At 38.7% G+C, this 12,000-nt stretch overlaps 1 protein-coding gene across 1 annotated transcript in view; it reads left to right on the top strand.

Moving 5' to 3' along the window:
* The window catches only part of PARD3B (par-3 family cell polarity regulator beta), a 392,632-nt gene that overhangs the window by 247,278 nt on the left and 133,354 nt on the right, over positions 1-12,000 (top strand). The window contains exons 17-18 of the mRNA XM_027880190.1: positions 7,818-8,024; positions 9,001-9,229. Of these exons, the coding sequence (XP_027735991.1) occupies positions 7,818-8,024; positions 9,001-9,229 (436 nt within the window). The remainder of the gene's footprint in view (positions 1-7,817; positions 8,025-9,000; positions 9,230-12,000) is intronic.

Below are 12,000 nucleotides of genomic sequence, written 5' to 3'. Positions count from 1 at the left end.
AAGGGGAAACAAAAAAAAAAAGTTGAACCATGTAAAATAAATCTTGGTTAAAGATCCTATTTCACTTCAACTATGGATTCAACTATGAGGCATCTATAATAAAATACTGTTATCAACTTTATAAGCATTCAAATGGTCTTAAAAATCTCACTAGGAAATAAAAAGGAACCTTTGCTGGGGATTTTTCCTGAAAACCTTCATAATCCTTTCAAATTCTGTAGGGATTTTGAGATGTGCTGGATAACTGTTTCCCTTAGTTAATAGTAGGTTTGACAAAATTCTGCATATTCTCATTTAAGAGTTGGATTTTTGGCATGAACTTTTCAAAACTGTTTCAAAACAAATATTGCTAAACTCACAAACAAAGCAATTTCAAAAATATGCATGCCTTTGTGAATGGCCTTTGTGTTTGTGTGTATACAGAGATAGATTGATTACAGGTATGTATCTACCTTTTTAATACATTATCTCATGGCAATTTCAAGCAAAATGTGCATTAATTTTTTAAACTGAAGATTAACCTATGCACTTTCCTTTGAAATACATATAGATAAACAGAAGGAAATAGATTTTCATGACTTCTTCTGAAAGTCAATCTATAAACTGAACCAAATGTAGCTTAGGAGCAAAAGATGCAAGTTCACTATTTAGTCTGCTTTATTTTAAAATGCTGTAAGGAACAAATTTTCTTGCATTCCTATGCTAATAGGACACACTAATCACTGGACAAGGTGATTCTGGTTTTGTTCAGGGTTTATGAATTAAGGGTTATTACTGGAAATGGCTCATTTACTCTGTATGTGCCTGAGACAGAAAGTCTGAGTCCTCTGAAGCTTTTGTAAATACACGTTGCAGAATCTTCCCAGACTGAGATGTTTGCCTGTTTGTAGCTGGCTAATCCAGAAGTGGTTTCCTGATAAGGTTAATGCCCAGTTAATTGCTCCTAGCCTTGACACACAGTTTAATTGCTATTTGGGCAACATATGTTTGTTGCTTGCTCTGTGTAGAATTCTAGCGGATGTAGTGATGCAAACTACAGACTGGTGGAGGGCAAACAAAATAAATACAGTATTTTATGTTCTTTTAATTCAGGGCCAAGTGGATTTGGATGAAGTGTTTATTTAGTTTGCTGGCTGCTTCAGATGCTGTGGCATATTGATTCCTTTTATTACTAGCAGCCATTTAACCTGACCTCTCTCAGATCCAGTATTTTAAAAGCCATAAATTTTAACTTTACTTATGAGTAAGGACTGAAATGCTGTGAAAGGCTTTTTATTAGCAGAGCTTTGCCTTACTCCATGTTCGTGTGTCACCCATGGCAACAATATTTAGAACATCTTAAATTAGAGCGGCTGTTGGGCAGCTTGGTGGTGATGGGGTTAGCAATAAAAAGAGCTCATAAATATCTCAAGCATGTAGGATTCACTGATCAGGGTGGGCAGGTGTACAAAAGCAACAAAAGCAATGTCATTATTAGCAAAAGGTATCCTTTTCCCAGTTATTTTGCTCAAAATCTCTCTTTTCTTAGTGTTAACATTCACAGATAAGGAACATTCATTTTTTAATTGCAAGTAAATTGCTGATGTTTAAATGTATTTTCCTTGTTGCCTTGGCTTGGCTTTTCTTCTACAACGATCATCTTCCTTGTTGTTTCAATAGCCTAAATTAATCCCCAAACAATGCTTAAAGCAATCTTTAATATGCAGATTATATAAGTATTTATAAAAATGTGTCCAGGCCAAAACTTGATGCATAGAAATAACGTACCACCCTTTGAAAAAGAAAATAACATGATTATTATGAGAGAATTTCCTTCTGCATTCACATGTAAAGAACTCAAAAAAGTTTTGAATTAGTGACGAAAACACAAAGCTTAATATGAACTGTTTGCATTGTTCTAATTTGTTACTTCAGATTTAAATAAGTAATTTTAAAAAATATTATTTCAGGCTTAATGACTAAGATTGAGTAATAATTTAGCATCTTATTTCAAAGTGGGCTTAAGGCTTAACAAAGTAGATCATAACCACGAATTTAACCTAAGTTTTGGCTTGCTTTCTTCTGTTCTGCTGAAGAAGTTTCCCCATCTGTCCCACAAATTAAAGGTAATGTCTCATACCAGTAAAAGTGACTTTGTTTAAATATTAGTGCAGGGACTCTTTACTTCATGTTAAACTTTGGCCCGGGAGCAAAAATGTTGTCTTAGTTTGAGAAGTGTAATTTATATCAAATAATCTCAGAAAGTGTCACGTTTTGCAGTCTTTTAAAGCTGGATTTGACCTTTTGAGAGGGCGGGTGTGGAAGCAGAAGTAAAGCAATCACAGGTCACTACAATATTTTTTGCTACTGCTCAGTTCCAGACTGATCAATTTACAAGGTGCCTGAAATTGCTATTTGCTAAAAACTGGACTTTCTCCTCTCTGCATTGCTTCTCCTATAGCAGTTTTCCTCCAGCAGATTGTAACACCTATATCTAAAGTCAATTTAATATGCATAAATATCCCTGAGGAGAAAGCCCCTGGTTTGTAGAAGATATGGTAGCTTGATTTATATTGGGACCTGTTTGTAGGGCAAGTGCTTCACTTTGCACCAACTGGGGGGTTTAGTTGGTGCAAACTAATTTACTGGAGAAGTAGGGATTCAGATGCCTAGGAAAACTTCTGACTGAATGCAGAGCTATACAGTGGAAGGTTATGTGAGAGGTTAAACTTGTGTAACCAAATGAAGGAAACAATGGTTTCAGCAAAGATCAGACAGGGTTTGTGCAAAGAAAGGTTCCGCTGCGTTTTGTCCCACGTTCAGCACCGACCTGGCAAATGCATGTGCCATTTCACTGAGGCTTTTGCTTGAACCTCTACTTTTGTTCCCAATTCTTAGGTTTAATATTGTTGCACTGTGGAACTCGTTAGCGGTTTTGACGTTTAATGCCGTACATACTCTTTTTGAAATACTAACACATTTCCTTGCAGTGTTGTTGCAGTGTTGTTTGTTAGTGATAAGTCTACAGAAAGGAGTGAGATGAGCGGAGGTTTCTAAGGTGACAGTAGTGCATTTTCACCTCTTGTCAAATGGCTGCCTTATTCCAAGCATTTTATTTTCAGCTGGCTAAAGCTCAGCATACCTTCTGGGCCCCAAATTGTGAACTGTCATTATTCATAGCTGAAATTGCAGTTTGTGCAAATGTGGGCTAAATTGCAATCATTATATGTAGTAAAATAGATTGAAATATCTGTAAATCTGAAGACTGTAGCTGGCTCTTTTAATCAGAGAACTTGTTAAATTCTCCCATGCTTTGATTTCTCCTTATTAGATTTTTTTTCTGTCAGGTGTGGGGTTGTTCTGCATTCAGTATTTCTGCTTCTAATTTGGAATGCTTGGATTGAGGTATAATAAAATGAACCAGACAATATATGTTGTCTTTAATATGGGAGTGCAAGATAGTGATTTTTCTCTTGCTTTTTATCAAGCCCTTCACAATCTTTTCTGTGCTACCTGTATAAACTAGTGTTGAAGAAAAGGCTACAGTGTAATCAAAGGTTTTTCTGCAAAAATGTTGTATTAGAGCTCTTCATTTGAAAATCACAAGCTAAATGATGTAATGACTTTCAGATTCCTCCTTCCCACATCATTCTCTGCATTGAATAGATTGATGATAGAGGAAGTATCTGAATATAAAAATAAAAGCGAGAGGGAAAAATCCTTTGTAGTCGTGCATACTGTGAGTCCTACCAGAAATAAATAAAACTACATGAAACAAAATGCTTCAGAAAGAATGGAACATGGAGTAATCTAAGTCCCCATGTTATGTTGCAATAAAAAAAAGAGTGAGCAGTTAGATCAGTTAGGCTGAGGAAGACCCGAGTTCAGTGAGGCCGAGTTGGGCACCATGAATGTTATTCAGGATGTGTGTCCAAAGCAGAACAGGCACTGAGCTGTGCCTGCTTCCCTAGAAGCTGTTGGCACATCTCACTCTGAGTCCTACCACTAAAGAAGTCATCATTAGTGCTTCATGATCAAACAGTTGTTTGCCTGGTAAAAGCAGTCGTGTGTTCTCTCCAGCATCCCAGTGTGCACAGAGCAGAAGACTCATTGTTTTCATAACCATTTTCTCTTCCCTAGTACCACATGAACCTCCATCGTGTGCAATGCAATAGGAACCAGGAATGTAGTAAAAACAGAGCCAAATTATTTATAAACTTAGTGTTTATTCTAATTTTCTCAGTCTCAGTGATGCTTTTCCTTATTTTTTCCTTTATAGCTATTTTTTACCTCACTGTATCTTTCAAAATGTAAAAAGTAAATTAGTCTAGCTCACACAGATGTGTTCCTCTAAATATTCTCCTTTAGACATATTCCTACAATTTTGGTTTTCAAGAAGAAACACCTGAAAAATAAAGTTAATGATAAATATATAAATTGTTTACTCTTTAGAGTGTCTTAGGAGTTGTATTTCACATAGAGTGGCAGCGATTCATGGCTTCTCTTATTTCCACTCTCTGCACGTGCCTTTGGGGTAACTTGCATTGCCCACAAGGCTGTGTCGTTTGTTTCCGTTTGATTTTCATGACTGACATCTTGGTTTTGGCATATTTCCTTCTGCTGGGCTATAAAATGAAGAAAGGAATGTGCAAATGTGGCAAAAAGATAATCTTGGAAATACCTAAAATCAATAATAGTGGTAATAAAAGAACAGAAAGCAGGTTTACTTTTACTGGTAGATTAAGAAAAAAAATAAATATCTGTGTTAGCCATGTTGGCATTAAGCAGAAAATAAAGGTATGTGTAATAGCATCTTCTGGTTAAAGGATGATCAGTTACAGATGCCACTAAGAACCAGCAATTTGGTTTCAGCCAGTCATAGGCAGGTGGTGACATCAGCTGTTGTTTTCTCTCATGAATTCAGTAGAGATGCATAAAGTAATTCACCATTTATAAAAATAATAAAGTGGATGCTTCAGTTGGCTTTTTATCATTGTACTACAAGAAACAGTAAAAGGAGGGCTCAAGGATTTAAAATTCATAAAAAGAAGCATATTTGCACAGTAAACAATTGAACTTCTCATTGCCAAACTATATTTCTGTATTCAAAATCAGGTAGGGCTAGATACAGACACACACCGTGTGTCCCAGGAATGCTTGTTAATAACTTGTAAAAGATGAGAGGGTTTGTTTATTTGTTGAGTTGGAGGTTTTCTTACGCATGAGGAAAAATTCATGTCTTCAGGCTTAAGGCAGTTCTAAATGTGTGCAGAAATGGAAAAGATAAAGGAATGGGCAGTAGAAGGAAATTTCCCTAGTCGGGGCGTGGTACTTGTCCATTACGAAGTCTTGTGCATTTCTCTGCGAAGCACCCAATAATGGATGCTGGCTGAGAAAGCAAGGGGACAGGTCTTCCTGCTTAGGGAAGCTCCTCAGCTCCTGTACCTATAGCTGGGCTCTAATATGTGATTGCTGCAGCCCTATGATGAAAGGGGGGGAAAAAGGAATAAAAGATGAATTGCAAAAAATATGAAGTTCTCACTGTTGCTGGTGAAGTTTAAGACTGAATTATTACGTTCTTAGAGTGAGTCAGGTAAATGCTTAATACTAATCTGTGAGTAAGGGGTCTCAGTAAATTTTTGATTAAATGAGGACACCTCATAGTGTGACCGTGTAACATGTGAGTGTGTCACTCCAGACTTTAGGTGTTGGCTTGGATTTCCGTAGGAATGACCTTTATACGTTAAGGGTAGTCTTCCAGTCTGAGTAATTGGCTCAACTTTATATAAAACAGGCTGTAACCAACCAGCATTTAACCTGAGACTTTTTTTTTTTTTCCAGGTAATAGAGCTTAGGCAGTAATTCAGTGCAGTCCACCTTACACTGGGATAAACGTCTACATACCTTTGTGTGGGCTTTATACACAGCTCCTTTGGCCGGACAGGTGGCTGTTGAAGCAGCCTGGAGTCGGCACCAGCTGCTGGACCTCCCAGAGCTGTGGGGAGGCGGGGACATGGCCAGCGCTTCCCTGGAGACACTGTAGTTGCCTTGAAACCATCCCTAGTGGATACCCCTCCTTGGAGGATTGATACGCACCAAGTGTGCTGGGTGCCCACTGCCCGCAGAGTGGGAGCTGTAGCCCCTGACAGCCCTTGGCTTTTGGCCCAGCCTGGCTGGTGCCTGTAGCCCTGCCAGTGGGCTGCTGTGCCTGTCTCCTGCCCAACAGCCCACCAAAGCAGGCTGCCGACTGAAAAGTGTGAAAGCTTTTTCTCTGCTGATCAGTGGCTTTCACTTTACCATCTTTTACCCCATTATGATCCCCTTGGTTTTACTCCTTCCCAGCCTGAGACAGGCACTACAGTGCCTCTTACTGATGCACAAGTTTTTAGTGATTTTAAGCATGTTTATGTTGTATGCAAGTCATTTCTCTTACTCTGTGTTAGCACTTGCTAATTTGGCAGTAATGGTAATCTCCAGAATGGCAATTAGTGAACAGAAGAAGGTTGCACTGTGTGACCGAGCAGCCAGATTTCCCTTAAACTTCTTTGTCTCCACACATTACTACACATACACCCAATCCCCCACTTGTTTTTAGCTACATATCAGTCTGCATGCAATGGAAGTGTAAATTGCTTTGTGTAGGCACTACTGACAAGTCTTTATTTGGTGCCAAGTCTTAGCTTTTTTCCTCTTTAAAATTCACTGATCACACTTTACTAGTTCAGAATTACCTGCACTGTAGGATTGGTAAAATCACGTTGTATAGTACTAACGTATCTCTCTTTTCTGTGACCCTTGAATCCCTTCAGGAGTGACAATACGTGGGCATGTAGGTGAAGGGCTTCTGTTATGTTCTCCCGTTGCTTGTGTTAGTATCACTTAAAAGTTGAAAGCAAAAGCACTTGTGTTCTCACAGACAGAAGACATATTGCAAGGCAAAGTCTCTTCCTCAGTGTTTCTATGACACATTTACTGTTCTGCCATATAAAAACTAAGTAGATGCTACAGAGGCTTTTAAATTAAGCTGTGAGTTTCTTCGTTGATTGGAGTGCATGTATGCGTTGAACTTTGTTCTTTACTTATTCTACTATAATTTTATTAATATTAATTAACACAAATGCTGCCACAAAATAAAGCCTTTCTAAGGTCAGATAATCAAGCATTCATAGAGAGGGAAGGTTTGGGAGACTTGGAAGGGTATTTGCTCTGTTTTTATATGAAGTGCTTTCTTAAGCCTACAAACAAGGAAAGAGGCCACAACATCTTTTACGTTAAGCTGTGCTTTGCTTGTTTCTTGAAAAACCTGCTGTGCATGTTGGCATCATAGCACCAGTTTCAGCTTAAAGAAAAAGGTTGGATAAGACTTTGAGAGAACTAATAATATCTTCTCACAGGAGAAATGTGTTTGAAAATATCAACCATTCATACAACCTGCTCGTTCTAAAAAGCAAAACCCTTGTTGTGTAGCAGTGTTTATTTTTGTGAGTCTAAAGATAATGCTGTCCTCAAGACTGTTAGCAGTGTCCAGTTGGACATTGCTGCAGTGGTGGAGGAAGCAACCGCATTCTTGTCACTGGCACGGACCTTACAGAGGTGCAGAGTGAGCCAGCTGTTGCACATCACTTTGTCAGGTCTGTAAATTATGTGCCATTCCCTCCAACTCTGAATGGGGATATCTGCTGAACTAGGTTTAACTTGATGTTATTTTTAGAACAAATTACATTGATTGCATACTATTTCAAAGGCCCCAAGTAATAAAGAACACAATTAAATGTATCTGACTAGTTTAATTTCTCTGTGTGCTTTTTGGTATAAAAATTTAACTATTTTTTTTCCAGACTATTCTGGCAAAGATTTTGGCCCTACTCTGGGATTAAAGAAGTCCAGTTCTCTTGAGAGCCTACAGACTGCCGTGGCTGAAGTTAGGAAGAACGAACTCCCTTTTCACAGACCCAGACCTCACGTGGTCCGGGGTCGGGGATGTAATGAGAGTTTCCGAGCTGCCATCGACAAGTCTTACGATGGACCTGAAGATGGAGAAGAGGGTATGTCGCTAATGGCACTTATTGAGGGAGCCACCATCACTTAGCACCACTGAGGCCCAGCTCAATAAAGCACCATGAGCAAGTGATTTAGTCCAGTTGAAGCTGATCACATTTTAAAAGCTGCTCACGTCTTCCACTGAATAGAGCTGTCTTTGCAGTACCCCATCCAACCTTGACTGGGTTTAGTGTAAAGTCTTTCACTGATCTCCTTTGGGGCAGGGGTGGGTTGGAGGATTTAGAACTCAATCCTTAAATAATTATGTTTTTCAACTTCAAGAAGCAGCTGCTTTCTTCAGATTACATTAAAAATTATCTTGCTTGTTTTACAATTCCCCCTTTTCCAACCAGGAAATTTGTTTCATGTTGTAGATAAGGCAGAGTGTATTGATAGCACCCTGCTGCTCATTCTGTCACCATGGGTTTATAAACCCCAGTCTGGAAATACATCTCGTTTAGCATAGAGCATAAAACTGTGCTTGGATGCTGAGCCCCCCAAATAGCAACAGCACAACTATTCTCCAACCAGACAGAATAGTTTATCTATTTCTTGTTCAGCCATTGAAATAGAAAGATTCCAGGGAGCGAATGAAATAATTTTACTACGTATCTTGGTTATGTCAGTCACTGGAATCTCATGTTGAAGTAAACTCTCAAAGTTTGCATCCTAGCACGTTGGTTTTCTTGAGCTGATGGAGGTTAACAAGCTAGATTTCAAATAGAATAGTGCTTTACCGTGTCAGAATTTTTGAGTCAGGAATAATAACTAGAAAACAATTAACTAAAATTACTCTCTATTTAATTTGCAATACAAATCTGCTTGAATCCACTAGATCTGTTTAGTCTGCTTCTTAAACTATTCAATTAAATGAGTGTTTTGAGTCATTTGAGCACTTTGTCGACACTCATGCTGTAGTTCACGTGTTTGCATTTCAGTGGCCCGTAGCCATCCTCACTGCTTCTTTTTCATTCTGTGCAGATGGTTTCTCTGATAAGAGCTCTCACTGTGGTCAAGAAGCTCAGAATGTGGAATCTGCCCCTCTGGGGAACCCTGAGACAGAAGATGCAGAAAGCAAAGCAAAAAAAGATAAAAAAAATAGAGAGAAAGAGAAGAAAAAGGGCAAATCTAAAATCAAGGAGAAGAAAAGGAAAGAAGAAAATGAAGATCCAGAAAAGAAAAAGAAGAAAGGCTTTGGGGTCATGTTGAGGTACGGCATTTTACAAAGCAAAATAGTCACCCATTCTCATCATAAGATAGGAAACAACTGATGCTTTCATAAAGTAGTGGAAAAATTATTTCACTTGGACTCAAATAATGTTAATGTTATTGAGAAAGAAAGCAGTTTATACTTTTACACCAAACTTGTAGCTGCGGCAGGAGACATTTGGCAGACAAAATGTCTTTTTGTGCCTTTGAAATGCATTCCCATATGTCAGAAAAGATTCAGGGTTTTCAGGCTTAAAACAAGTGTGTTTTGGTGGGGAAGGATTTGTGGGGAATATTTCTGAGTAATACAAGACCTGCTCCCACACTCAGACCTTTGCCTTGCTTATCTTCCTTCCTGGGCTGCAGGGAGAGCAGGATTCCTTGTGTTACTGTAAACAGTCTATAACATATGCTGTTACTGAAAACCACTGGCTATGATAAAATTTTTGCTTTGTAGCTTCAGCCATTGCCTGTGGTGCACAAAAGTTCACTGTCCTCCTTGCCCAGCATGCAAGTGTTTGGATTTCTACTCTGGCTCTTTGTTCCCTGGCTATATACTCTGGAATCATCAGAGTCCTTCAGGCTGTTTCCTTGCTGTTGCTGGAACCTGTGGTGCTGTAGGCACTCTGGTTGTTATCACCCCTGCCTCAGGTACCTGTTGACTCTGTTGAGGAATTAATTGTTTCCATTTAAATATATCTTTGCAATTAATATAAGATATGTGATGAAATTCAAGGTCACCTAGAGAAGGTTAGACTGTATGGCCATGTGGTTACTTGTGGCCCTGAACACTTGATGTCAGCTCCTGGTGTTTTTCGGCATGCTGTATTGTAGACAAGCCAGATATGTATAAAAGCCGCAGTCGTTGTTTAGGCAAAGCTACATTTAACTAGTAATCTGAGACATTCATCTGCAAGATCATTCACTGATAATGATCTTCATTAGGACATTAATATATGAACTTGCATTACAGCTTTCTGTTGCTATGTCCTCTGGAGTGAAATTACTTGTGGTATATTAAAATGGGAGGTATAGTTGACTTTCTTTCATGTATCAGCAGTAGGAATCCTCTAAAAATTGCCCTATCAACTTTTGAACTCTGTAGAGATATGTCAAAAATATATAGGCATGTTTATGTGCCAGATTTGCATCATTTCAGCAGGTGTCAGTGTTCCTAAGATGAAGGTGCGTGGGTATACCAGTCTGCTTTCAAATGGGCCTCTTCAGGAATACGGAGAAGACTTGCATTTGTGTTCACATTGTTTAAAGAAATAAGGCCTACCATAGAACAGTAGTCAAAACACTGAATAATTAGGTGGGTGACTCTTGTGTGCCTTATTTTCATTCTCTTTTTAACTTTTTGGTGTGAATAGGGAAGAGAAGGGCAGTGGCACAGAGATCTGACAAAAGGATAAGTATTGTTTCATATATAACAGATATATGGCAGATTCAAAGTATGAATTGCTAAGGGGGGTATGATGCCTGAGCCAGAAGGAACATGGGAATCTAAAACAAGCTATTGTAGTTGACAAAAACTCTGATAATGGTCAATATGCAAAGCTGGGAATGATAGGTTACCGTTCTCAGTGATTCCCTTTTTCAGAGTGTATTTCCCATTTTGATAGTACATGAGATTTATATATCTGTTCTTTCCATAAGTTTGTCTTTGGTTTAGATGGATGATCTTCCCAGCATACAGTAATTGTTCATAATATTTATTTGTATGGCAGCAAAGAATGGGTATTTCTCTCCCACACTGTTGCAAATCTCTACAAAACAACAAAGACGGAAGCAGCGTGTTATAATAAACAGAGTAGGAGGAGTAGGTAAGAGCTAACAGTTCAGCTGGGAGACTTTTAGGGGTTCTGCGTTCTTGTTGGTGTTTCTTTCTAGAATTTATAAAACTGTTCTTGAAAAGAAATTCCTTCTTGAAAAGGCGAGAGTCCAAGGGAATCTCAGCTATGATAGATGTGAAAGAAGGGTGCTGACCTGCGAAGTAAAGATCGAACAAGAGAAAACAGTGTGAGTTTACAAAAGAATTGGGGACCATATGTCTTGCGTGAGATGATCAAATCCAGACTGGTATTTTTTGAGGGAGAAACTCCTTTGTATGACATGAAAAACAAAGCCAATTAATCTGAACGTTTTTAAAAGAAATAATAGGAAACTAATGGTGGAATTTAGAATGGGTGAAATACCGACTAAATTTTGGATTCAAAAGGTGTTTTTTCAAACTGGAGTTTTGTACTGGTGTGAAGGATGAGGGGTGCCAGGATGGCTGGGGAGGAGGAGACTGCAGTAAGAAGGTTTGAATGATCCAGTATTTTAGCAACACGGATGGAAAGAAACATCCAGATTTTTTTATGACGTTATGGGGATGAAACTGGCATGTTGTATTGGTAGAACATCTGTGGAAGGAAAGAGAGGAGTTTAAGCTGACAAAAGTTGTGAGCTTCTGCAGCAGGCAACGTGGCTACTAATTCTTGGTAGCTTAAGAGAAAGAAATAGAGAGAAGTGTATAGAAACTGAGATGAGCTCAGTTTTTGACATGGTGAATTTAAATTGGAAAGGGAACCTGCCCTAGGAGCTATTAGAAAAGGAAACAGTGTAAGGGAGCAGAAAGCTCAATGGAGAAGGAAATGTATAGTGTGCCTGTTGTAGATACAGTGGTGGTTGTGCTGTGAGATCACCAAAAGGAGGAACAAGGAACAAAACTCTTGCTAGACTGACAGAAGGAAAGAGCCAAGTGAAAATAAGTTACAATGGCAACTG

This window comes from Empidonax traillii, unplaced genomic scaffold (assembly GCF_003031625.1).
Source record: "Empidonax traillii isolate 1590-97213 ecotype Southwest subspecies unplaced genomic scaffold, ASM303162v1 scaffold65:size4453928, whole genome shotgun sequence".
In the NCBI taxonomy this organism is placed as follows: domain Eukaryota; kingdom Metazoa; phylum Chordata; class Aves; order Passeriformes; family Tyrannidae; genus Empidonax; species Empidonax traillii.
The sequence above is the reverse complement of the archived record's forward strand: the minus strand, read 5'-3'. Positions and strand labels throughout refer to the sequence as shown.